Source organism: Aethalodelphis obliquidens, unplaced genomic scaffold, assembly GCF_003676395.1.
Source record: "Aethalodelphis obliquidens isolate GAN/ISIS:26980383/991018 unplaced genomic scaffold, ASM367639v1 scaffold85, whole genome shotgun sequence".
NCBI classification, from domain to species: Eukaryota; Metazoa; Chordata; class Mammalia; order Artiodactyla; family Delphinidae; genus Aethalodelphis; species Aethalodelphis obliquidens.
In genome coordinates this window covers 6,386,618-6,414,279 of record NW_020838029.1, presented here as the reverse complement: position 1 = coordinate 6,414,279, position 27,662 = coordinate 6,386,618, and the positions used below count along the sequence as shown (strand labels likewise).

Here is a 27,662-nt window from a genome sequence, read left to right as displayed (position 1 = left end):
TTTTTTTTTTTTTTTTTTTTTTTTGCGGTACGCGGGCCTCTCACTGCCGTGGCCTCTCCCGCTGTGGAGCACAGACTCCGGACGCGCAGGCTCAGCGGCCATGGCTCACGGGCCCAGCCGCTCCGTGGCATGTGGGATCCTCCCGGACTGGGGCACGAACCCGTGTCCCCTGCATCAGCAGGTGGACTCTCAACCACTGCGCCACCAAGGAAGCCCTATTTTACTTTTTAAGCATAGCATTAGGTCAGTATTTTCATTTCTTCCCCAGTTATCTGTGTCCACTTTTTAGTCATGTTTATTGAAAATACATACAATAAAATTTACTCTTGCCTAGTGTATGATTTTATAAGGTTTATTTATATTAGTAATTCTATGAGTTTTGACAATTGCTTACAGTCATGTAGCCAGCACCACAATCAAGATATAGAACAAAAAATTAACTCAGGCCCCTTTGTTGTCACTCCTTCCCACCACTTCCAGCCCTGATTCCTACTAATCTCATTTCTATCCCTATAATTTTGCCTTTTCCAGAATGTCATATAAATGGAATCATATAGTATGAAGCTTTTTGAGCCTTCTTTCACTTAGCATAATACATTTGAAACTCATTCATACTGTTGTGTGTTCCCATAGTTTGTTCTTTTTTATTGCTAAGTAGTATTTCGTAAGTATGGATGTACCAAAATTTATACATTTACCAGTTGAAGGATATTTGGATGGTTTCCGGTTTGGGTGATTATAAATAAAGGTGCTATAAACATCTGTTTACAGATTTTGTGTGATGACAATATTTCACTTCTCTAGGGTAAATATCGAGGAATGGGTTTGCTGGGTTGTAAGTATATGTTTAACTTTGTTAGAAACTGCCAAACTCTTTTCTAAAGTGGCTGTACAGTTTTATGTTCTAACTAGCTATGTATGAAAGTTCGAGTTGATCTACAGCCTCACCAGCACTTGGAATTGTCTACTGATAAATTTCTTTAACCATTCTAATAATGAGGTAGAGATATAGTACTGTGATTATAATTAGCATTTCCACAGTGTCCAATATTTGACATCCATATATCTTCTTTGGTGGAGTGTTTGTACAGATCTTTTGCCCAGTTTTCTATAAGAAGCTTTGTGTTCTTATTGAGTTTCGAAGTTCTTTATATATTCTAGATACAAGTTATTTATCAGATATGTGTTTTACAAATTTTTCTTTTTATTTTCTTATCAGTGCATTTCATGACAAGATGATGAAGTCTAATTTATCTTCTTTTATGGATTTTTGGTATTGTATCTAAGAAATCTTTACCTAATCCATGGTCACAAAAAATTTTCCCTGTTTTCTTCAAGAAATTTTACAGTTTTAGGTTTAAGTTTGTGGTTAGTTCTGTGGTCCATTTTGCATTAATTTTTTATATTTGACTTAAGGTGTGGATTGAAGTTCATTTTTTTTGCACATGGTTACCTAATCATTCCAGCTTCATTTATTTAAAAATTCTGTCCTTTCCCAACTGATTGCCTTTGTACCTTTAATGAAAATCAGTTGTCATATGTGCATGGGTCTCTTCTGGACTCTTCATTCTGTTCCACGGAACTACTCCTCTTTACCCCATTCCCACACTGTCTTGATTAATGTAGCTATGTAGTAAATTTGAAATCATGTAGTGTTAGTCCTCCAACTTTATTCTTCTCTTTTAAATTGTTTGGGCTATTCTAAGTCCTTTGTATATCTCTGTGAATTTTAAATTTTAAATAAGTTTTTCAGTTTCTACAAAGGTAAATATTGATTGGGATTACACTGACTCTGTAGATCAGTTTGGAGAGAATTGACATCTTCCAACCTGTGAACAAGTTATATTTAGATCTTTAATTTCTCTCAGCAGTCTTTTCTGTCTTTCAACATATAAGGTTTTGTGCACCTTTTGTCAGATTTATCGCTAAGTATACCATATTTTATGCTATTTCAAATGGCATTTTTAAAAATCCTTCAGTTTCTGACTGTTCATCGCAAGTATGTAGAAACAGAATTGACTTTTGTATATTGATTTGTATCCTACAGAGTTGCTAAACTCACTAGTTCCAGTGGCTTTCTTGTAGATTATTATGTTGTCTGTGAATAAAGACAATTTTACTTCTTCCTGTCCAATCTGGGTACAGTTTTTCATACTTTATTGTACTTGTTAGAATCTCCAGTAAAATTGGTAAAAAGCAGACATCCTTGACTTTTTCCTGATTTTAGAGGGAAAGCATCCAGTTTTCAATTATTAAGTATGATGTTAGCTGTAGGTTTTTCATAGATACCTTTTATCAGGTTGAGGAAGTTCCCTTCTGTTTCCTGTTTCCAGTTTCCAGGGAATTTTTAATCAGGAGTGGATGTTGAATTTGGTCATATGATTTTTCTACATCTATTGAAATGATCAACTTTTTAAAAACATTTTTGGAGTACAGTTGATTTACAATGTTGTGTTAGTTTCAGGTGTACAGCAAAGTGAACCTGTTATACCTATACATATATCCACTCCTTTTTAGATTCTTTTCCCATATAGGCCATAACAGAGTATTGAGTAGAGTTCCCTGTGCTATACAGCAGGTCCTTACTAGTTATCTATTTTATATATAGTAGTGTGTGTATGTCAATCCCAGTCTTCCAATTTACCCATCCCCCCCACCCCCGAACCATAAGTTTGTTTTCTACATCTGTAACTCTATTCTGGTTTTGTAGATAAGTTCATTTGTAACCTTTTTTTTAGATTCCACATATAAGCGATATCATATGATATTTGTCTTTGACTTACTTCATTCAGTATGACAATCTCTAGGTCTATCCATGTTGCTGCCAATGGAATTATTTCATTCTTCTTTATGGCTGAGTAATATTCCATTGTATATATGTACCACATCTTCTTTATCCATTCCTCTGTTGATGGAAATTTAGGTTGCTTCCATGTCCTGGCTACCGTAAATAGTGCTGCAGTGAACATTGGGGTGCATGTATCTTTTCGAATTACGATTTTCTCCAGATATATGCCCAGGAGTGGGATTGCTGGATCATATATGTTAGCTCTATTTTTAGTTTTTTAAGGAACCTGCATACTGTCCTCCATAGTGGCTGTACCAGTTTACATTCCCACTAAGAGTCTAATAGTGTTCCCTTTTCTCCACACCCTCTCCAGCATTTATAGTTTGTAGACTTTTTGATGATGGCCATTCTGACCAGTGTGAGGTGATACCTCACTGTAGTTTTGATTTGCATTTCTCTGATAATTAGTGATGTTGAGCATCTTTTCATGTGTTTTTTAGCCATCTGTATGTCTTCTTTGGAGAAATGTTTATTTAGATCTTCTGCCTTTTTTTTTCTTTTTTGCGGTATGCGGGCCTCTCACTGTTGTGGCCTCTCCCGTTGCGGAGCACAGGCTCCCGAAGCGCAGGCTCAGCGGCCATGGCTCACGGGCCTAGCCACTCCGCAGCATGTGGGATCTTCCCAGACAGGGGCATGAACCCGTGTCCTCTGCATCGGCAGGTGGATTCTCAACCACTGCGCCACCAGGGAAGCCCTTCTGCTCATTTTTTGACAGGGTTTTTTTTGTTGTTTTTTTTTTGTTTTTGATACTGACCTGCATGAGCTGTTTGTGTATTTTGGAGAGATTAATTTGTACTGGCACAAGAACAGAAATACACATCAATGGAACAGGATAGAAAGTCCAGAGATAAACCCACACACCTATGGTCAACTAATCTATGACAAAGTAGGGAAGAATATACAATGGAGAAAAGACAATCTCTTCAGTAAGTGGTGCTGGGAAAACTGGACGGCTATATGTAAAAGAATGAAATTAGAACACTCCCTAACACCATACAGAAAAATAAACTCAAAATGTATTAAAGACCTAAATATAAGGCTGGATACTATAAAACTCCTAGAGTAAAAAATAGGCAAAACACTCTTTGACATAACTCACAGTAACATCTTTTTTGTTTGTTTGTTTGTTTGTTTGCGGTACGCGGGCCTCTCACTGTTGTGGCCTCTCCCATTGCGGAGCACAGGCTCCGGACGCACAGGCCCAGTGGCCATGGCTCACGGGCCCAGCCGTTCCGCGGCATGTGGGATCCTCCCGGACCGGGGCACGAACCCGTGTCCCCTGCATCGGCAGGCGGACTCTCAGCCACTGTGCCACCAGGGAAGCCCCACAGTAACGTCTTTTTTGATCCCCCTCCTAGAGTAATGAAAGTAAAAACCAAAAATGAACAAATGGGACCTAATTAAACTTAAAAACTTTTGCCCAGCAAAGGAAACCATAAACAAAACAAAAAGACAATCCGCAGAATGGGAGAAAACATTTGGAAATGAAATGATCATTTTTTTTTAAAGTTTGTTAATATGGTCAGTTACATTGATTTTTTTCAACAGATAAACCAATGCTGCATTCCTGGGATAAGCTCCACTTAGTCATGATGTGTTCTTTTTTTAAATATAATGTTAGATTTTATTTGCTAACAGTTTAAGGATATTTGTACCTGTGTCCATGAGTGATACTGGTCTCTAGTTTTCCTGTAATGTTTTCGGGTTTGCAATTAGGGTAATGCTTACTACATAGAATGAATTGGAAAATACACCCTCTTTTTCCATCTTCTAGAAGAATTTGTGTTGCTCAGTTGGTATTATTTCTTTGTTAAATGTTTGCTAGAGTTCACAAGTGAAGCCATCTGGGGCTGGAGTTTTCTTTATGAGAAGGTTTTTAATTATAAACTCAATTTCTTTAATAGACAAAAGGTTTCTTCAGGTTATCTATTATTTCCAAACTGAGCTTTGGTAGTTTGTGTCTTTCAAGAAATTTGTCTGTTTCATCTAAGTTGTTGAAATTATTGGCCTAAAGTCATTCATTATATCATCCATTATCCTTCTGACATCTGTCAAATCTTTAGTGATGTCACCTTTATCATTCCTGATATTTGTAATTTGTGTCTTCTCTCTTTTCTCCCTGTCAGAGTGGCTACAAGTTGATCAATGTTATTGCTCTCAAAGAACCAGCTTTTGGTTTCATTAATTTTTCTCTATTGTTTTTTTCTGTTTTCTATTTCAGTTATTAATGTTCTGATCTTTATCATTTCCATTCTTCTACTTACTTTGAGTTTCATTTGCTCTTTCTTTTCTGGTTTCCAAAGGTGAAAGCTGACGTCATTGATTTAAGACTTTTATTCTGGTTTAACATAAACAGTTAATGCTCTAAATTACCTTCTAAGTATTGCTTTAGTGACAATACACAAATTTTGATATATTGTGTTTTCATTTTAATTCATTTCAAAATACTTTGCAATATGACCGTTGACTCCAGTGTAAACCCATGGATTATTTAGAAGTATGCTATTTATTTTCCAAACATTTGCAGATTTCCAGAGAACTTTTCTATTAATTTAATTCTGTTTTAGTGTAAGATCATAAGTTTGTATGACTTGAATCTTTTAAAATATGTTGATGCTTTTTATATGGCTCAGAATATTCTCTTTCTTGGTAAATGTTCCATGTGCACCAGAGAGGAATGTGTATTTTGCTGGTGTAAGGTCAAGTGTTCTATAAATGTCAGTCAGGTAAAGTTGATTAATAGTGTTAAATATCCTTGCTGATTTTCTGTCTACTTCTCCTGTCAGTTATTTGAGAGAGGTTATTGAAATCTTGGACAATAATTATGGATTTGTTTATTACTCCTCATAGTTCTATCAGTTTTTGCTTCTTGTATTTTGAAACTTTGTTATTGGATACATAAACATTTAGGATTATGTCCTCATAATGAATTGATTCCTTTATCATCATGAAATAACCTACTACCACTGGTAATAATCTTTGCTCTGAAGTCTATTTTGTCTGATATTAATATAACCCCTCCAGCTTTCTTTTGATTATCTCTACTATATATATATTATCCCATCATTTTCTTTTAACCAATTTTGGCTTTATATTTAAAGTGTGTTTCTTGTAGGTAGCATATAGTTTAAAGTTGCTTTCTTCAATTCAATCTACCTGTCTTTTTTTTTTTACATCATTATTGGAGTATAATTGCTTTACAATGGTGTGTTACTTTCTGCTTTATAACAAAATGAATCAGCTATACATACACATATATCCCCATACCTCCGCCCTCTTGCGTCTCCCTCCCACCCCTCTGGGGGTCAGAAAGCACCAAGCTTATCTTCCTGTGCTATGTGGCTGCTTCCCACTAGCTATCTATTTTACATTTGGTAGTGTATATATGTCCATGCCACTCTCTTACTGCGTCTCAGCTTACCCTTCCCAATCCCCATGTCCTCAAGTCCATTCTCTACATCTGCATCTTTATTCCTGTCCTGCCCCTAGGATCTTCGGAACCATATATTTTTTTTTAGATTCCATATATATGTGTTAGCATACAGTATTTGTTTTTCTTTCTGACTTATTTCACTCTGTATGACAGACTCTAGGTCCGTCCACCTCACTACAAATAACTCAATTTCGTTTCTTTTTATGGCTGAGTAATATTCCATTGTATATATGCGCCACATCTTCTTTATGCATTCATCTGTCAGTGCACACTTAGGTTGCTTGCATGTCCTGGCTACTGTAGATAGAGCTGCAGTGAACATTTTGGTACATGTCTCTTTTTAAATTATGGTTTTCTCAGGGTATATGCCCAGTAGTGGGATTGCTGGGTCATATGGTAGTTCTATTTTTAGTTTTATAAGGAACTTCCATACTGTTCTCCATAGTGGCTGTATCAATTTACATTCCCAACAACAGTGCAAGAGGGTTCACTTTTCTCCGCACCCTCTCCAACATTTACTGTTTGTAGATTTTTTGATGCTGGCCATTCTGACTGGTGTGAGCTGATACCTCATTGTAGTTTTGATTTGCATTTCTCTCATGATTAGTGATGTTGAGCATCCTTTCATGTGTTTTTTGGCAATCTGTATATCTTCTTTGGAGAAATGTCTATTTAGGTCTTCTGCCCATTTGTGGACTGGGTTGTTTGTGTTTTTTTTATACTGAGCTGCATGTGCTGCTTGTATATTTTGGAGATTAATCCTTTGTCAGTTGCTTCATTTACAAACATTTCCTCCCATTTTGAGGGTTCTCTTTCCATCTTGTTTGTGTTTTCCTTTGCTATGCAAAAGATTTTAAGTTTCATTAGGTCCCATTTGTTTATTTTTGTTTTTATTACCATTTCTCTAGGAGGTGGGTCAAAAAGGATCTTGCTGTGATTTATGTCATAGAGTGTTCTGCCTATGTTTTCCTCTAAGAGTTTGATAGTGTCTGGCCTTACATTTAGGTCTTTAATCCATTTTGAGTTTAGTTTTGTGTATGGTGATCCATTTTGAGTTTTTTTTGTGTATGGTGTTAGGGAGTGTTCTAATTTCATTCTTTTACATGTACTGTCCAGTTTTCCCAGTGCTACTTATTGAAGAGTCTGTCTTTTCTCCATTGTATGTTCTTGCCTCCTTCATCAAAGATAAGGTGACCATATGTACATGGGTTTATCTCTGGGCTTTCTATCCTGTTCCATTGATCTATGTTTCTGTTTTTGTGCCAGTACCATACTGTCTTGATTATTGTAGCCTCGTAGTATAGTCTGAAGTCCAGAGCCTGATTCCTCTAGCTCCGTTTTTCTTTCTCAAGATTGCTTTGGCTATTCGGGGTCTTTTGTGTTTCCCTACAAGTTGTGAAATTTTTTCTTCTAGTTCTATGAAAAATGCCATTGGTAGTTGGATAGGAATTGCATTCAATCTGTACATTGCTTTGGGTAGTATAGTCATTTTCACAGTGTTGATTCTTCCAATCCAAGAACATGGTATATCTCTCCATCTGTGTGTATCATCTTTAATTTCTTTCATCAGTGTCTTATAGTTTTCCGCGTACAGGTCTGTTGTCTCCTTAGGTAGGTTTATTCCTAGGTATTTTATTCTTTTTGTTGCAGTGGTAAATGGAAGTGTTTCCTTAATTTCTCTTTGAGATTTTTCATCTTTAGTGTATAGGAATGCAAGCGATTTCTGTGCATTAATTAATTTTGTGTCCTGCTACTTTACCAAATTCATTCATTAGCTCTAGTAGTTTTCTGATAGAATCTTTAGGATTCTCTATAGTATCATGTCATCTGCAAACAGTGACAGCTTTACTTCTTCTTTTCCCATTTGGATTCCTTTTATTTCTTTTTCTTTTCTGATTGCTGTGACTAAAACTTCTAAAACTATGTTGCATATTGATGGTGAGAGTGGACAACCTTGTCTTGTTCCTGATCGTAGAGGAAATGGTTTCAGTTTTTCACTATTGAGAACGATGTTGGCTGTGGGTTTGTCATATATGGCCTTTATTATGTTGAGGTAAGTTCCCTCTGTGCCTACATTCTGGAGGGTTTTTATCATAAATGTGTGTTGAATTTTGTCAAAAGCTTTTTCTGCATCTAGTGAGATGATCATATGGTTTTTCTCCTTGAATTTGTTAATATGGTTTATCACATTGATTGATTTACATATATTGAAGAATTCTTGCATTCCTGAGATAAACCCCACTTGATCATGGTGTATGATCCTTTTAATTTGCTGTTGGATTCTGCTTGCGAGTATTTTGTTGAGGATTTTTGCATCTATGTTCATCAGTGATATTGGCCTGTAGTTTTCTTTCCTTGTGACATCTTTGTTTTTGTTTTTTGGCGGTACGCGGGCCTCTCACTGCCGTGGCCTCTCCCGCCGCAGAGCACAGGCTCCGGACGCGCAGGCTCAGTGGCCGTGGCTCACAGGCCCAGCCGCTCTGCGGCATGTGGGATCTTCCTGGACCGGGACACGAACCCGTGTACCCTGCATCGGCAGGCGGACTCTCAACCAGTGTGCCACCAGGAAAGCCCTGTGACATCTTTGCCTGGTTTTGGTATCAGGGTGATGTTGGCCTCATAGTATGAGTTTGGGAGTGTTCCTCCCTCTGCTATATTTTGGAAGAATTTGAGTAGGATAGGTATTGCTCTTCTCTAAATATATGTTAGAGTTCACCTGTGAAGCCTTCTGGTCCTGGGCTTTTTATGTTAGAAGATTTTTAATCACAGTCTCAATTTCACTGCTTGTGTTGGTCTGTTTATATTTTCTATTTCTTCCTGGTTCAGTCTCGGAAGGTTGTGCATTTCTGAGAATTTGTCCATTTCTTCCAGATTGTCCATTTTATTGGCATATAGTTGCTTGTAGTAATCTCTCATGATCCTTTGTATTTCTGCAGTGTCAGTTGTTACTTTCTTTTCATTTTTAAATCTACTGATTTGAGTCTTCTCCCTTCTTTTCTTGATGAGTCTACCTAATGGTTTATCAATTTTGTCTGTCTTCTCAAAGAACCAGCTTTTAGTTTTATTGATCTTTGCTGTCGTTTCCTTCATTTCTTCATTTATTTCTGATCTGATCTTTATGATTTTTTTCCTTCTGCTAACTTTGGGGGTTTTTGGTTCTTTTTTCTCTAACTGCATTAGGTGTAAAGTTAGGTTGTTTATATGAGATGTTTCTGGTTTCTTGAGGTAGGATTGTATTGTTGTAAACTTCCCTCTTAGAACTGCTTTTGCTGCATCCCATGGGTTTTGGGTCGTCATGTTTTCATTGTCATTTGTCTCTAGGTATTTTTTGATTTCCTCTTTGATTTCTTCAGTGACCTCTTGGTTATATAATAGTGTATTTTTTAGTTTCCACATGTTCGTACTTTTTACAGATTTTTTTCTGTAATTGATATCTAGATTCATAGCTTTGTGGTCAGAAAAGATACTTGATACAATTTCAATTTTCTTAAATTTAGCAAGGCTTGATTTCTGACCCACAGTATGATCTGTCCTGGAGAATGTTGCATGAGCACTTGAGAAGAAAATGTATTCTGTTGTTTTTGGATGCAATAATTCTGTAAATTATCAGTTAATTATCAGTTAAGTCGTCTTGTTTAGTATATTATTTAAAGCTTGGTTTCCTTATTTATTTTCATTTTGGATAATCTGTCCGTTGGTGAAAGTGGTGTGTTAAAGTCCCCTGCTATGACTGTGTTACTGTCGATTTCCCCTTTTATGGCTGTTAGCATTTGCTGTTAGGAGCATAAATATTTACAATTGTTATATGTTTTTCTTGGATTGATCCCTTGATCATTATGTAGTGTCCTTCTTTGTCTCTTTTAATAGTGTTTATTTTAAAGTCTATTTTGTCGGATATGAGAATTGCTACTCCAGCTTTCTTTTGATTTCCAATTGCGTGGAGTATCTTTTTCCATCCCCTCACTTTCAGTCTGTATGTGTCCCTAGGTCTGAAGTGGGTCTTTTGTAGACAGCATATATATGGGTCTTATTTTTGTATCCATTCAGCCAGTCTGTGTCTTTTGGTTGGAGCATTTAATCCATTTACATTTAAGGTAGTTATCGATATGTATGTTCCTATTACCATTTTCTTAATTGTTTTGGGTTTGTTATTGTAGGTCTTTTCCTTCTCTTGTGTTTCCTGCCTAGAGAAGTTGCCTTTGCATTTATTGTAAAGCTGGGTTGGTCGTGCTGAATTCTCTTAGCTTTTGTGTGTCTGTCAAGGTTTTAATTTCTCTGTTGAATCTCAATGAGATCCTTGCTGGGTAGAGTAATCTTGGTTGTAGGTTTTTTCTTTTCATCACTTTAAATATGTCCTGCCACTCCCTTCTGGCTTGCAGAGTTTTTGCTGAAAGGTCAGCTGTTAACCTAATGGGGATTCCCCTGTATGTTATTTGTTGCTTTTCCCCTGCTGCTTTTAATAATTTTTCTTTTCATTTAAGTTTTGATAGTTTGATTAATATTTGTCTTCACATGTTTCTCCTTGGATTTATCATGTATGGGACACTCTGCGGTTCCTGGAATTGATTGACTATTTCCTTTCCCATATTACGGAAGTTTTCAACTATAATCTCTTCAAATATTTTCTCAGTCCCTTTCTTTTTCTCTTCTTCTTCTGGGACCCCTATGATTCGAATGTTGGTGCATTTAATGTTTTCTCAAAGGTCTCTGAGACTGTCCTGAATTCTTTTCATTCTCTTTTCTTTATTCTGCTCTGTGGTAGTTATTTCCACTATTTTATTTCCCAGGTCACTTTTCCGTTCTTCTGCCTCAGTTATTCTACTATTGATTCCTTCTAGGGAATTTTAATTTCATTTATTATTGTGTTGTTCATCATTCTTTGTTTGCTCTTTAGTTCCTTTTGATCCTTGTTAAATGATTCTTGTATTTTCTCCATTCTATTTCCAAAATTTTGGATCATCTTTACTATCATTATTCTGAACTCTTTTTCGGGTAGACTGCCTATTTCGTCTTCACTTGTTAGGTCTGGTGGGTTTTTGCCTTCCTCCTTCATCTGCTGTGTGTTTCTCTGTCTTCTCATTTTGCTTAACTTACCGTGTTTGCCGTCTTCTTTTTGCAAGCTGCAGGTTCTTAGTTCTTGTTGTTTTTGGTGTCCGCTCCCAGTGGGTAAGTTTGGTTCAGTGGATTGTGTAGGCTTCCTGGTGGAGCTGACTGGTGCCTGTGTTCTGTTGGATGAGGCTGGATCTTGTCTTTCTGATGGGCAGGACTGCGCCCGGTGGTGTGTTTTGGGGTGTCTGTGACCTTATTATGATTTTAGGCAGCCTTTCTGCTAGTGGGTCGTGTTTTGTTCCTGTTTTGCTAGGTGTTTGGCATAAGGTGTCCAGCACTGTAGCTTGCTGGTCATTGAGTGGAGCTGGTCGTAGCGTTGAGATGGAGATCTCTGGGAGAGCTTTCACTGTTTGATAATACATGGAGCAGGGAGGTCTCCTGTGGTCCAATGTCCTGAACTCGGGTCTCCCACCTCAGAGGCACAGGCCTGACACCCAGCTGGAGCACCAACACCCTGTCAGCCACACAGCTCGGAGGAAAAGGAGAAAAAAGGAAAGAAAGAAAGAAAAATAAAATAAAATGGAATTATTAAAATAAAATATTAAACATTAAAAAGTAATAAAAAAAGAAAGAAAGAAGAGAGCAACCAAACCAAAAAACCAATCCAACAATGATAACAAGTGCTAAAATCTATAGTAAAAAAAAAACCCAAAACAATGGACAGACAGAACCCTAGGACAAATGGTAAAAGCAAACCTATACAGACAAAATCACATACACATATACATGCATGAAAAGTGAAAAAGGATATGTATCTATATATTAAAAAAAAGGAAGAGAGCAACCAAGTCAATACACAAATCTACCAGTGATTATAAACTCTAAATGTTGAAATACGATAAACATAAAACCAGAAACAAATTAGATGCAGAAAGCAAACCCCAAGTCTACATTTGCTCCCAAAATCCACCGCCTCAATTTTGGGATGATTCGTTGTCTATTCAGGTATTACAGAGATGCAGGGTACATCAAGTTGAATGTGGAGATTTAATCCACTGCTCCTGAGGCTGCTGGGAGAACCTTCCCTTTCTCTTCTTTGTTCGCACAGCTCCTGGGATTCAGCTTTGGATTTGGCTCCGCCTCTGCGTGTAGGTCTCCTGAGGGCATCTGTTTTTCCGCTCAGACAGGGAAAAAAAGTAGCAGCTGATTAAGGGGCTCTGGCTCACTCAGGCCAGGGGGAGGGAGGGGTACGGAATGTGTGGCGAGCCTGTGGCGGCAGAGGCCAGTGTGAAGTTGCAACAACCTGAGGCATGCTGTATGTTCTCCTGGGGAAGTTGTCCTTGGATCATGGGACCCTGGCCGTGGTGGGCTGCACAGACTTTCGGGAGGGGCTGTGTGGATAGTGACCTGTGCTTGCACACAGGCTTCTTGGTCCTGCAGCAGCAGCCTTAACGTTTCATGCCCGTCTCTGGTGTCTGTGCTGATAAACGCGGCTCTCATCTGTCTCTGGAGCTTGTTTAGGCAGTGGTCTGAATTGCCTCTCCTTGCACACCCTGAAACAATGGTCTCTTTCCTCTTAGGCAGTTCCAGACTTTCTCCCAGACTCCCTCCCGTCTAGCTTTGGTGCACTAGCCCCCTTCAGGCTGTGTTCAGCCAGCCAACCCCAGTCCTCTCCCTGGGACCTGACCTCCGACTCCGGAGCTTCAGCTCCCAGCCCCTGCCCACCCCAGCGGGTGAGCAGACAAGCCTCTCAGGCTGGTGAGTGCTGGTCGGCACTGATCCTCTGTGCGGGAATCTCTCCGCTTTGCCCTCTGCACCCCTATTTCTGCACTCTCCTCCATGGCTCTGAAGCTTCCCCTCCAACCCCCCCGCCCCCAGTCTCTGCCAGTGAAGGGCCTTCCTAGTGTATAGAAACTTTTCCTCCTTCACAGCTCCCTCCCAGAGGTGCAGGTCCTGTCCCTATTCTTTTGTCTCTGTTTTTTCTTTTTCCTTTTGCCCTACCCAGGTACATGGGTATTTTCTTGCCTTTTGGGAAGTCTGAGGTCTTCTTCCAGCGTTCAGTAGGTGTTCTCTAGGAGTTGTTTCACAAGTAGATGTATTTCTGATGTATTTGTGGGGGGGAAGGTGATCTCCACGTCTTACCCCTCCACCATCTTAAAGGTCTCTCTATCTCTGTCTTTTAATTGGATCATCTAGACCATTTATATATATATATATATATATTTTTTTTTTTTTTTTGTGGTACATGGGCCTCTCACTGTTGTGGCCTCTCCCATTGCGGAGCACAGGCTCTGGACTCGCAGGCTCAGTGGCCATGGCTCACGGGCCTAGCCGCTCCGTGGCATGTGGGATCTTCCCGGACCAGGGCACGAACCCGTGTCCCCTGCATCGGCAGGCGGACTCTCAACCACTGCGCCACCAGGGAAGCCCTAGACCATTTATATTTTAACGTGATTACTGATATGGCTAAGTTTAAATTTAGCATCTTGTTATTTGTCTTCTAGTTGTCCTATCTGGTCTTTGTTGCCATTTTTCTTTTTTCTGCCCTTCTTTTAGATTAATTAATATTTTATAATTATGTTTATCTCATTCTTTGGCTTATTAGGTATAACTTTTTGTTTTGTTATTTTAGTTGTTACTTAAGGCCTATAGTACATATATATCTAACTTATCATGGTCTAACTTTAAGACATATAAGGAAATATAATACCACCATTCTTTTTTTTTACTTTATTCTGTATTAGAATCCACTATGTGGATGTGCCAAATTGTATTTAACCCATACATTATTGATGAAATTTAGGTTCATTCCATATTTCACTCTTACAAAAAATTGCTGTGTGAACATATTTGTATGTTTTTATTCACTTTTCGGATGTATCCATGGAATAAATTCATAGAGGTGAATTGCCTAGTTGGGCATTTTTGTGACATTCAAGTCCTCCTTGACAGTTTAGCAATTTAGATGACTTTATGAAAATTTATATTTTAAAGATATTAATGCTCTTAAAACAAATTCCAAAGTCATTGGGATATAATTAACCAGAGATAGCTATTATCTTTGATAAGAGTATCTCATTTTTTAATCGTTTCCTTGTTTTTCAGCTTTGCAGGCAATTGCTCCTTCAGAGAATTTATTAAGAGCTGAAGAACAAGAAGAGAATGATGTAGTTACAAATAGAAGTTTAGTTTCCATGTTCTTCAGTTTAGCTGCCCAGTGTGCTCTTCAGGTAATTCTTATGTACCCATCTATGAGATTTTTACCTCTTTTCCATTTTCAGAGACAATTAGAATGGAATCATCATCAGTTAGGCACAGGAGAGGCCTTTCTTTACCCTCTATTTTGCCTCATTGTTTTCACACCAAGCTTTGTTGCAGAATTGCTTTATTTCTCTTCATTGCTTTATGATATAGAGAAAAGTAAATAAAACAAAGTGAGGTAATAGTTTTGAGCTTAAAACAACAGAAAAACTAAGCATAGCAAAACATTAACTTTTATTAGAAACTTGAGATTTGAAGTACTATACCATGCAAAAAAATAGTCATCTATTTGGAAACTTATCTTTATCATCATTTTGCAAAAAAAAAAAAAAAGACAGTTTAAATCTTAATGGACCTTTTTAGTTTGTAACCAGAAAGCGACTTTAGTTTAGAAGTATTAAATACTTGCACCTCCTTTGTTTACTTGCAAAATTCTGGTCTTAGTAATATACAGGATTAGGAGAAGCATTGTAGCAACTGTGGAGCTCTTGGACTAGGTGATAGACTAGGTTTGAATTCTGGCTCTGCCACTTAAGTTCTTCCCTTCTTTGAATCTTAATTTCATCATTTGTAAAATAAAGATAATACCTAACTCCAGTGTTATTGTGAAAATTGACTAAGAGGATGGCTGAAAATGTGATTTGTAATTAAAGAAGCTTGATCTACGCATATAGTGTTTCTGTTCTTATTAACGATATACAATCTGGCCACAGCTGTCTCTTCTACTTTATCTCATATTACTCCCCTGTATCATCATTATAGTGATGTAAGCCACCATTACGTTAGGCACAGGATCTAGAATGGTGGAGGCACAGGCCCTCTATAACTCCAAGCAAATACAGTGTCTGTCAAACAGGCCAGTCACACTCCTTTTTCTGTGTCTGGTTCATACCATCCCATCTTTTAAGAAATGTTCTTATTTAAATGCCACCTTTTCAAAGTCCAACTTAAGATTTCCTTCCGCTGTAGAGACTTCCCAAATCAATTCCAGTCCTCAATTGCTCTCTTTCTACTCTAAGTTTGAGTAATTTTTAACGTGTATGCTAGTTATTTGGTCTGTATCATATATACTGCCTTATATTGCTAATGCATGGATTGTCTGTCTAACTTGACTTATAAAGTCCTTGAGGGCCATATTTCTAGTCCCTTGCCCAATATCTTGCCCAAAGTAGTAGCTGAATACAGTTTTGAATGATATGTTTTGATGTTAATGAATAGGATAATAGAACTCTTGGAAGAGGAAAAATATTTGGCAGATGTAGATACATGATGTGCTTGTGCAGGAAATGAGAGAAAAATCTCTAATGGGGAACCCAAAGGCAAATATCTTTTTAAAGGAAGGTTTATAAAGTTACATTTGATGGAAAGCAGAAGAAAGCCAATGGAAGAATTATAGAACTATATTTCTGAAAAGGAAAATAATTTTAATAGAGGAGAAAGAATCAGGGAAAAAAAAAGCCTCAAGTAGTTTGAATTAGAAGATGGAAGGAAGGATGGATGAGCCAAACCCAGGAAACTGAATATATCTCTACAAAAGAACAAGGGTGGAATCCAGTTTTTACTTACTACAATTGCTTTGCAAAAGGCATTTCAAGTGCTAGTGAAACTATCATTCATTCAGCAAATATTTATTGAGCACCTACTAAGTGCCAGGCACCGTTATAGTCTCTTGGGATAAATTAGTAAACAAAACAGTGATACGCCTTCTTGGAGCTAACATTCAAGCAGGAGGAGAGAAGATAATGATAGGCATAATAAATAAGAAATTATATAATATGTTAGAAGATGATAATATAGAAAAATAGAGCAGGATAACAATCCTCTGGGATTGGTGTGAGTTATTTTTTTTAAATAGGGTGGTGAAGATAGGTCTCATCGAGGAGATGACATTTGTACAAAGACTTGAAATTGCTGAGGGAGTTAGCCCTGTAGATATATGGGGGGAGTGAAGAGGAAGAGTAATACAGGCAGAGGTAACAGCCAATACAAAGGCCCTAAGGTATGTATCAAGGAAGCAAGTATGGCTAGAATGAATAAAGGGTGGGATTAGTGAGAGATGAAGTCAGAGAGGTGATAGTTTGGATTATGTAGATCCTTATAGGCCAGTGAAAGGACTTTGACTTTTACTCTGAATGACATGGGGAACCATTGGAAGGTTTTTAACAGAGCAGTGACATGATTTGACTTTCATCTTGGCTGTTTTATTGAAAATAGACCATAAAAAAACCAAGCAAGGAGACCTGTTAGGAAGTTTTCGAAGTAATCCAGGGAAGATTAAGGTGACTCAGATAAGGGAGATAACAGTGGAGGTAAATGATAACAGAATTTGCTGACAGATTGGATGATGGGTATAAGAGAAAGAGACTGGGTCATCAAGTGGAGTTGCCATCAGTTGAACTAGGAAAGGCTGCAAATAGAGTACGGTTGGGGTGAAAATCAGGAGTTCAGTTTGGACATGATGCATTTGAGATGTCTATTAGACTATCCAAGTAGAGATCTGAATAGTCAGTTGTATATATGACTCCAGAGTTGTGAAAGAGGTCTGGGCTGAAGAGAAAAGTTTAATAAGAGTCATTAATATATAGATGGTATATAAAGCTATGAGACTGGGATGTCATCACCAAGGGAGTGAGTATATATGCAGTAGAGATGAGGACCAGAGACTGAGCCTGAAACCCTCAAACATTAATGGTTTGGAGAAAAGAAGAGGAACCAGTAAAGGATAATGAAAGGGAGTAATCCATGAGGTAGGGGAAAACAAGGATGATGTGGTGTCTTGGAAGCCAAATGTGTTTCAAGGAGGAAAGAGTGATCAACTATGTTGAATGTTGCTGATAGGTCAAATACAGTGAGGACTGAGAACTGACCATTGGAATTTATAATATGGAGGTCATCGATGAGTTTGACAAGAGCAGTTTTGGTAGAGGTAGGACAAACACCTGATTATAGTAGGCTCAAGAGAGAATTGAAGGAAAGGAATTGGATACAGTAAGTATAGACAATTCTTTAGAAGAGTTTACTACAAAGGGAAGAAAAGAAGTTGGGCAAGAAAACAAAATTTTTTTTTAAGTTGGGCAGTAGTTGGTGAGAGAAGTAGGATCAAGAGGTTTGTTTGTTTGCTTAAATGGGATGAGTGAGAATGTTTATTTGCTAATAGGAATGACCCAGTTAAGAGAACAAAAATTGACAATGTGAGAGAGAAAAATGAAAATTGTTAGAGTAATGTCATTAAATAGGCAAGAGGTGATGGATGCAAGTGTATAAGTTTAGGGTTTGGCTCTAGGAAGAAACATGGATAGTTCATTTATGATAGCAGTTGAGAAGGCAGAGTATGTGGTGTGGTTCCTGGTGTGTGAATAGAAGTGGTAGTGGGAATCTGTGGAAGTTCTCTTTCTGCTTCAGTTTTCTCAGTGAAGTAGGAAACAAGGTCATCACCTGAGAGTGAGAATAGGAGAGGAGGTGTTAGGTGTTGAGAAAAGAGGATAAGATATCAACTAATCATCCAGAAAATCAAGAAAGTGAATGGCAAGGGTAGTGTGGTATGCTTGCCTTGTGGCAGTAAGGTCCATTTGATGAAGTTTTAAAAATAAAACAAATAGTTGTACAGGTTTTTACCCAGCTACTTTCAGCTGCATGGATGCAGGCACAAAAGTCACTAGAAAGTTGAATTTAACCAGGCTTATGGTTTTGCCAGGTGAATACAATGAAGCAAAAGAGGGGCAGGAAAATCAAGGAACAAGGGAGTGATTATAATTAATCCCCATGGAATTTAAACTGGATACAGAGGAGGACTTCAAGGGGATGAGGGATGGTGAAATATTAGTAGTATCAATGTATTGGAGATCTTAATGCAGTTGAAGGATTGCTGGAGTGGTAGAGGGAGTGAATTAGAAAGGTAGGAGATGGTAGAATACATGAAATAGAGCAGGGTACAAGACAAGAGTGAGGGAGTGAGGCACCTAGAATTGGTCCATGCACAACCTGAGAATGAGTGTGTCCATAAATTGTGTACCCTAGGAGCCTCACTTGCATGACCTGGCTTTTAGTGATGACAGTGCCCAGTGAATAACTGTGCTAGTGAATGGCTAAGATAATTGGCAGAGTGGAATTCAAGGAAATAAGAGACTAGGATATTAAAAGGATCATCTATCTTTATAATGAAAATGCCAAAAATTGACAGGAGTATATTTTGGAAAAAATAACTGTGAGGAGTAGATAAATCATTAAGAAATGAGAAGAAATGGTCTGAGAGCAGTTCACCATAACAGTGAGGGATAATGGGTGATATAGTCTGGTGACAGGAAATTCAAAGCTGGGGGTTTTAGGGAGCAAGAGGGAGAATAATTCTAAAACAGCAATGAAGAGCAAAAATGATGCCTACTCCATCTCCAGGTCTAGGGAGATGAAAGAAAAACAGCCACTACTTGAGAGGGCTTTATTGGAAGCAGTGTCCTTGGAGAAACCTAGATTTCCATTAGAGAAAGAATGTAGAGGGAACTTTCTGGGAAGAAGTTGCTCATAGAGGAGACTTTGCTGATAATGGACTGAATTTCAGAAAGCATAGTGGAAGGGTTGGAGGAGTTGGGGAGAAATGAGAAAAGAGGACAAAAGGGATTTACAGAGGGTGCTGGAAATGAGGGTGACCTCAGAGTCCAGGGTTCTTTTGGCTACTGCTGACAAACAGGAATAAAGAGCACAGTAAGATTAGTCCTAGTGAATTCAAGGCAGTGTTGGCAAGGCTGTAAGTGTTTATGGATATGGAGGAGTGGCTTTCTGGGGCCAATATGAACCTGTTCTGTTTTTGTCAATGAGTTATATCTTCATTCTACCATCTTGCAGTAGCTCTTTTTAGAATACAAAACAAACAAGTTCAGATTTTGTCTTCCCCTTAATGGACAGGAATATAGATAACATTTTATAAGTATCACTTTGAGATGTAATTTAACATATTATATTTGTTCTTTATAGAATGAACAACAAATCGTGGCAGAAAAAGCTTTGGAATATTTAGCTCAATATTCAGAAGACGGACAACAAGTCATTATAGCTTTAAAGTAAGTAATCCACATCCTGTGGATGTGAAAGGATCTCCTCTGTACATGTTACTCTTGGTCTATAAACTTTGACAAAATAGTACTGATGGGATCAAGCTGAGTCAATGCCTACAATACCAAGTGGTTTTTTTCCTAGCTTTATTGAGATGTAACTGACAAATGGTGGCATTGTATAAGTTAAGATATGTAACCTGGTGATTTAATACACATTTGTATTATGAAATAGCACAGTAAGATTAGTTAATACATCCATCACCTCACAAAATTACACACTGTGTGTGGTGAGAACATTTAAGATTGACTCTCTTAGCAACTTTCAAATGTATAATACAGTATGGTTAACTACAGTCACCATGCTGTACGTTAGATCTTTGGAATGTATTCATCTTATAACTGGAAGTTTATACCCTTTGACCAACATCTCCCCATTTTCTCCACCCACAGGCCCTGGCAAACATCATTCTACTCTATTTCTATGTGTTTGGATTTTCTTTCTTTCTTTTTTTTTCTTTTGTTTTTTTTTTCTAGAGATCCCACATATAAGTGGACAATACAGTTTTTGTCTTTCTCTGTCTGACTTATTTCACTTAGTACAATGCCTTCAAGGTCCATCTGTGTTGTCACAAAAGGCAGGATTTTCTTCTTTTATTTGGTTGAATAATATTCCTGTTTGTGTGTGTGTACATATACCACATTTTCTTTATTCCTCCACTGATGGACACTTAGGTTGTTTCCATGTCTTGGCTATTGTGGATAATGCTATCGTGAACATGGGGGTGCAGCTATCTCTTCAAGATAGTGATTTCCTTTCCTTTGGATATATACCCAGAAGTGGGATTGCTGGATTGTATAGTAGTTTTATTTTTACTTTTTAAGGAACCTCCATGCTGTTTTCCACAGTGGCTGTACCAGTTTGCATTCCCATCAACAATGCACTAGGGCTCCCTTTTCTCTACAGCACTTGTTATGTCTCGTCTTTTTGATAATAGCCATCCTAACAGGTGTGGGGTGATATTTCATTGTGGTTTTGATTTGCATTTCTCTGATGATTAGTAATGTTCAGCATCTTTTCATGTACCTGTTGGCCATTTGGATGTCTTCTTTGGTAAAATACCTATTCAGGGGCTTTGCCCTTTTTTTTTTTTTTTTTTTTTTTTTTTGGCGGTACGCGGGCCTCTCACTGTTGTGGCCTCTCCTGTTGCGGAGCACAGGCTCCAGACGCGCAGGCTCAGCGGCCATGGCGCACGGGCCCAGCCACTCCGTGGCATGTGGGATCTTCCCGGACCGGGGCACAAACCCGTGTCCCCTGCATCGGCAGGCGGACTCTCAACCACTGCGCCACTAGGGAAGCCCATCTGTCCTTTTTTTTGCCCATTTTTTAATAAGATTATTTGTTTTTTGCTGTGGAGTTGTAGGAGTTCCTTATATATTTTGTATATTAACCCCTTATCAGATATATTGTTTGCAAACATTTTCTCCCATTCCATAGGTTGCCTTTTCATTTTTTTTGATAGTTTCCTTTGCTGTGCAGAAGCTTTTTTACTTTGATGTAGCCCCACTTATTCATTTTTGCTTTTGTTGCTTGTGCTTTGGGTGTCATATCCAAAAAATCATTGTCAAGGAGCTTTTTCCCTGTGTTTTCTTCTAGGACGTTTATGGTTTCAAGTCTTATATTTAAGTCTTTAATCCATTTTGAGTTAGTTTTTCTGAGTAGTGAAAGATAGGGGTCCAATTGCATTCTTTTGTATGTGGATATCCAGTTTTCCCAGTACCACTTATTGAAAAGGTTATCTTTCCTCCATTAAATATTCTTGTCTCTCTTGTCGTATATTAGTTGACAGTATATATATGGGTTTATTTCTGGGCTCTCTGTTCTATTGGTCTATGTGACTATTTTTATGCCAATACCATGCTGTTTTGATTACTATAGCTTTGTAGTATAGTTTGAAAACAAATGTGATGGCTCTAGCTTTGTTCTTTTTCAAGCTTGCTTTTGTTGTTCAGGGTCTTTTGTGGTTTCATTTGAATTTTAGGATTTTTTTTTTCTATTTATGTGAAAAATGCTATTGGAAATTTGGTAGGGATGCTTAAGGTAAAAAAAGATATCAGTTGAAACTGATCTTCCCCTTTCTCTGTTTGTATGAAGGAAAATGGTTTATCAAAAGGGAACTTTTACATACAATAATGAGACAGAGGAAGGTGAGGTTAGGACATGGTAACTCCTAATGATGTAACTGAGAATATGCCAGTGGGAAAAATAAACCAGAAGGGTTCTATAGTGATTCTCCCATTGGTTAACTATACTTGAGGCCATACTTCTGAAGGGAAATGGAGTCACAGATACAAAAGTATCAGAAGGAGTCTTGAGATACATACGTTTAGTCAGATAAATATCTAAAATTATTCTGGATGATTGATGGTGTTTTTTCTTTTTAAAGATTTTTAGGATTTGAAACTTTACAAACTACCTTATTTTGTCAGTTTGTCATCATGCCGTCAGATCCCTTCAAAAAATATTCATCCTAGTTTATGTGGAACCCAAAGGCCAGTTCCAGGTTCCTTTATAGAAAGAAAAATATAAAAGACTTGTACACTATATCTGATGTTCTGGCAGGTGATTTGGGGCAATTATATAAACTGTGGAACTATTTAAGAATTTGTCAAGCAACATTTTCGTTTTAAAATTATTTTATTAAATTACTCTTCCAAAATTACAAAGTTGGTATGTTTTCATTGCAACCATTAAGACATACAAAGACCTATAAATAAAATAATCTCCTTTTTTACCTCTCTTTTCTCACTTCTGCCTCCTGGGCTAATCAAGATTAATAACTTGGTATATATTCTTTCACATATTTCTTCCTAAGCATCACTTTTTATATTACTTTATCATACAGGTGTTTGCTTCGTCTTGTTCTTCCAAAAGTTTCTCACATGCCAGAATCTGAAAACAAGTAAGTTATAATTCAACAGAAATGATGTATTCACCGTTAGAAAAAAATATAACAATTTTCACTAGAAACCTTGTATTGAGAGATATATAGTATACTGGGTAAGGTCAATATAGGCTCTGGGGCCAGTCTTCCTGGGTTCATATTTTGGCTCTGCCACTTATTAGAATATGTAACCTGGGCTTCTGTTTCCTGATCTGTAAAATGGGTATAATAATAGTACCTACCTTATGAGGTTGCTGTGATGACCTGATGAATAAATACGTGTAAAACACTTAGAATAGTGCCAGGCATTTACCATGCCCTCAGTAATGTTCGCTATGATTTCATTATGATATTGTGTCTGTTTCCCCCTTTCTTAACAGGAGACTTAAATATAGACATAGCTCTTAGCTCTTACTTTCCCATAGAAACATAAATAACCTGGTTGGCTTGTTGATTCTGATTCTGTATCAGCTCAGCTGGGAGTATTCAAATATCTTTCTGCTCACAGTTTCTATGGCATAAGATATAAAGAACTTAACAATACATGGAAGAATTGGGTCACCCATATTTCATTCACAAAATTCACTTCCTCCTAATGATTTAAAAGAAAACTCTATTCAAGGTCTTGACTAGGGATAACTTTCAGAGAAATACCACCTATCTCTATTTTCTCTACTTGGACAAAAACTCTGTAATAATGTATCACTACTTCATTTTTGCTTTGTATATTTGTACCTGGAGGCAATTTTTTTTTTAGCTAAATTCTTTGGGAACTATCTATGACTGAGATTAATATTAGATTGATGACATAACTTTTTTCATAATGCAAATTTTACCCAGACATATATGGTAAGTTTTGCCCCTTGTTTACAGGCTCTATGAATCCATTTGAAGGGCACTCAAGCTAACTAAAAAAAAAAAAAACATATTGAGATAATTGAAAATTTGAGTAATGACCAAATATTTGATATTAAGAAATTATTAACTTTTAGGCATATAATGGTAGTATAGCTATGTTTTTAAAAGGATCCTTATATTTTATAGGCACATCCTAAAATATTTATGGATGAAATGATGTGATGTCTGGAATTTGCTTCTACAAACAGTAAATGCTGGAGAGGGTTTGGAGAAAAGGGAACTCTCTTGCACTGTTGGTGGGAATATAAATTGATACAGCCACTATGGAGAACAGTATGGGTGTTCCTTAAAAAACTAAAAATAGAACTACCATACAACCCAGTAATCCCACTACTGGGCATATACCCTGAGAAAACCATAATTCAAAAAAGTCATGCACCAAACTGTTCACTGCAGCTCTATTTACAATAGCCAGGACATGGAAGCAACCTAAGTGTCTATCAACAGATAATGCATAAAGAAGATGTGGCACATATATACAATGGAATATTACTCAGCCATAAAAAGAAACGAAATTGAGCTATTTGTAGTGAGGTGGATGGACCTAGAGCCTGTCATACAGAGTGAAGTAAGTCAGAAAGAGAAAAACAAATACTGTATGCTAACACACATATATGGAATATTTTTTTTAAAAAGTTCTGAAGAACTTAGGGGCAAGACGGGAATAAAGACACAGACCTACTAGAGAATGGACTTGAGGATACGGGGAGGGGGGAAGGGTAAGCTGGGACAAAGAGAGAGAGTGGCATGGACATACATACACTACCAAAAGTAAAATAGCTAGCTAGTGGGAAGCAGCTGCATAGCACAGGGAGATCAGCTCGGTGCTTTGTGACTACCTAGAGGGGTGAGATAGGGAGGGTGGGAGGGAGGGAGACGCAAGAGGGAAGAGATATGGGGACATATGTATATGTATAACTCATTCACTTTGTTATAAAGCAGAAACTAACACACCATTGTAAAGCAATTATACTCCAATAAAGATGTTTAATAATAATATGGGAGAAGGGGGGTAGGTGGAGGCATCATTAAAATAAGATTGATGATGAGTTAATAATTATTGAAGCTGGGCCATGGATACATGGAGATTCATTCATCTGTTAAATATAAACATCTTTGAAATTTTCAACGATAAAAAGTTAAAAAATGAAATAAACTCAGAGACTAAATTTTGATAGCTAATAGATTGTGAGAGCTTCTCAAAGCCTAGTACTATTTGTATTTATCTTTGTATCTCTGGAACCTAGGACAGTATCTAGCACATAATAGCCACTCAATTTATTTAAATGGCTGAATATCAGTCCTTCACAGGAAGATCTTATATTGGATTTAAAAGGTGCTTCATATTCCATGTAATTGTGATGCACAGTCAGATCCCACTCATTAAAACTAATTTAAAGATGGGGAGAAGGAAAGGGATCTTGTTCAAATTAATGACAAACTTTAATTACAGAATATTTTGTAAATATACCTTTATTGTTCTCAAGTAAATATAGTAATAAAGAACATCTACTAGCAGTGTTTTCAAGTAGAGGTCAGGACCTGATTTAACAAATAGATTAGACTAACTTATAAAAGAAAAAAAAAGCCTAATTCAATGGGAAGAGTCAGAGAATTGAGTTCTAGTTTTAGCTGTTTCACTAACTTCTGGTTTACCTTAGACAATAACAACTTATTTAACTTCTCTAAGCTTTATTTTCTTCACCTATTAAATAAAAGAAGGTGAACTGGAAAAGTTCTGTCCTCTTCTAAAAATCTTATGTTTTTCAATTACAGTATCTACCTAAGTATTAACAATTCGTGTGCTACAATTTTTGAAAGCAGTTTGTCTCTTAAATAGACTATACATCCCTTTCCATGTGCTCATTCTTACTTGTACTATTTATTTGCATTAATGGACCCTCCCTAGATTATTTTATATAGTCACTGAATTAAATAGTGAAGTCGGGCTTCCCTGGTGGCGCAGTGGTTGAGAGTCCGCCTGCCGATGCAGGGGAAACGGGTTCATGCCCCGGTCCGGGAGGATCCCACATGCCGCGGAGTGGCTGGGCCCGGGAGCCATGGCCGCTGAGCCTGCAGGTCCGGAGCCTGTGCTCCGCAATGGGAGAGGCCACAACAGTGAGAGGCCCGCGTACCGCAAAAAAAAAAAAAAAAAGTTAAATAGTGAAGTCAACTTTAGCTCAGCTGAAATTCAGATTAATAAAATTTACTGTTAGAAGTTACTTTATATAAAGAAGATGTTTAATGTTTATCCCTAAGAAAGCTGCTACTTTTCCTGAAGCACAGTCTGTATTGTATAATACTAGACATTCTCCTGATAAGGCCAGTCTTATAGTGTGTTCTACCCTACTTACCATAAACTTCCTTAGTTGAGTTTGCTGATACTTCCATATTCAATCCTTTGTTTAAGCATAATGGGATGTTTTTCTCTGTTAAAATTTATGTTGCCCCTAAAGAAGCTTAACTAAGGGTCAAGAGACCTAGGTAGTAGTAGTCTTGGCATTGTCATTGCATGACCTTAGACAGAACATCCCGCATTTCCAGATCTGTTTCCTCATCTGTAAAATGAAGGGTATGGATAAGTGGTTTTTAAACTATATTCCTTAGAAACCTGGAAATTCTGTGGCACTGCCTCAGGGACTTCCAGGAAGCTGAGACTCTAGGCCTCCACCTACCACTGGTTCAACCAGAGCAGGTACACTTTTGTCTCTTCTTGTATATTAGACTTTTATAAAATTTTATTTGAAACACAGGTTCCCTCTTCAAAAAAAACCAAAGCTTGAAAATCACAGAGATCACTACCTGCTCTCAAATTCTATGACCCTGTAATATAAAACCTTATCAGTCATTGAAATCCTTTGCTTGAGAGTAGGTGTAGAAGGGGAAGAGAGAAAAAAATATGAGGACATTGGAGATGAGGAACAGTGTCCTATAATGAGGAAAAAGAGTGTTGAAATGATAGGTTGGAGCCTTGAACAACAAACTTCACAATTTAACATTTTCCTTGAGCTGCTCTCAGGCAAATATAGAGTCTCTTTTTGATACTTTTCTGTAGTAAAGCTTTGGAACAGTATGAAAATACTCTTTTCTTTATTTTTTAGAAAGAAACAAATGGATAGACTTTTGACTTGCTTGAATACAGGTAAATATCTCCTTGGTTATTTTCACTCCTTCATTTTGCCTCTATCCTCTATTAAATTCTCCAAGTACATTGAGCACACTGACTCAGGCTTCGTGTTTGAGTTAAGCTTCATGCTTTTACTAACATACATCACAGCAGTATACCTGTTTATTTATTCAAAAGCAGAGAAAAGTTTGTCATCATTAGCATTCATCTCCAAATGTGATTTCACCTCTGTTTTTATTCCAGTTTTTTGAAAGACATTTCCCTTCCTTCCTTCCTTCCTTCCTTCCTTCCTTCCTTCCTTCCTTCTTCCCTCCCTCCCTCCCTCCCTCCCTCTCTCTCTCTCCCTCCCTCCCTCCCTCCTCCCGCCCTCCTCCCTCCCTCCCTCCCTTCCATGTCTATTGCCACTTGGTCCTAACCTAGAAATTGAACAGGTGAAAAAGGGTCAAGACAAATAAAAATATTCTGAGCCCTGCTAATTTTCATGTTCTCTGAATCAAATTCAGATTGTTTACTCTGTTGTTTTGAAGCTGTCCATCTGTCTATCCAAGTCTGTGTCATCTCCTCTATCTACTAATTGCTCCCTGTCCGCTTCATTCAGCTAACGTCCTAGCTACATTGCATTCCTTTTTCCAACTCTATGCTTTCTTTCTTGGTGTCCCTTTTGCCTAATAGGTCTTCCAGTTTCTACTGCCTATGTACCTATTTCCTTATGTCTAAAACACACCAAAAACTCCATATCTTAGAAATTCAGTTCCATTTATTGCAGTAGTTCAATTTTATACCTCAAATACCTGTCAACAGGGTGCAAATGTAGCAAAGTGGTTTAGAAACTACAGCTTTTCAAAAGATAAAAAGTTTTCTGTTGGCATTCTTATCTCTCAGAAGGGCACATGAGTATGTAATAAATGCTTTCTGATGATGACGGCACATTCTAGTTCCATACTGTGCTTGCTGTAGGAGCTCAGTAAATATTATGCCAACCTATCAATACTCTTCCAATCCTCAATCTCCTTTTCAGTGTTTTAAATGATTATTC

General features: G+C 37.6%; 1 protein-coding gene across 1 annotated transcript in view; it reads left to right on the top strand.

Annotated features, from left to right (window-relative positions):
* The window catches only part of TEX11 (testis expressed 11), a 345,168-nt gene that overhangs the window by 242,756 nt on the left and 74,750 nt on the right, over nt 1-27,662 (top strand). The window contains exons 18-21 of the mRNA XM_027093589.1: nt 14,436-14,560; nt 19,560-19,645; nt 22,543-22,599; nt 26,601-26,641. Coding sequence (XP_026949390.1) covers nt 14,436-14,560; nt 19,560-19,645; nt 22,543-22,599; nt 26,601-26,641 — 309 coding nt within the window. The remainder of the gene's footprint in view (nt 1-14,435; nt 14,561-19,559; nt 19,646-22,542; nt 22,600-26,600; nt 26,642-27,662) is intronic.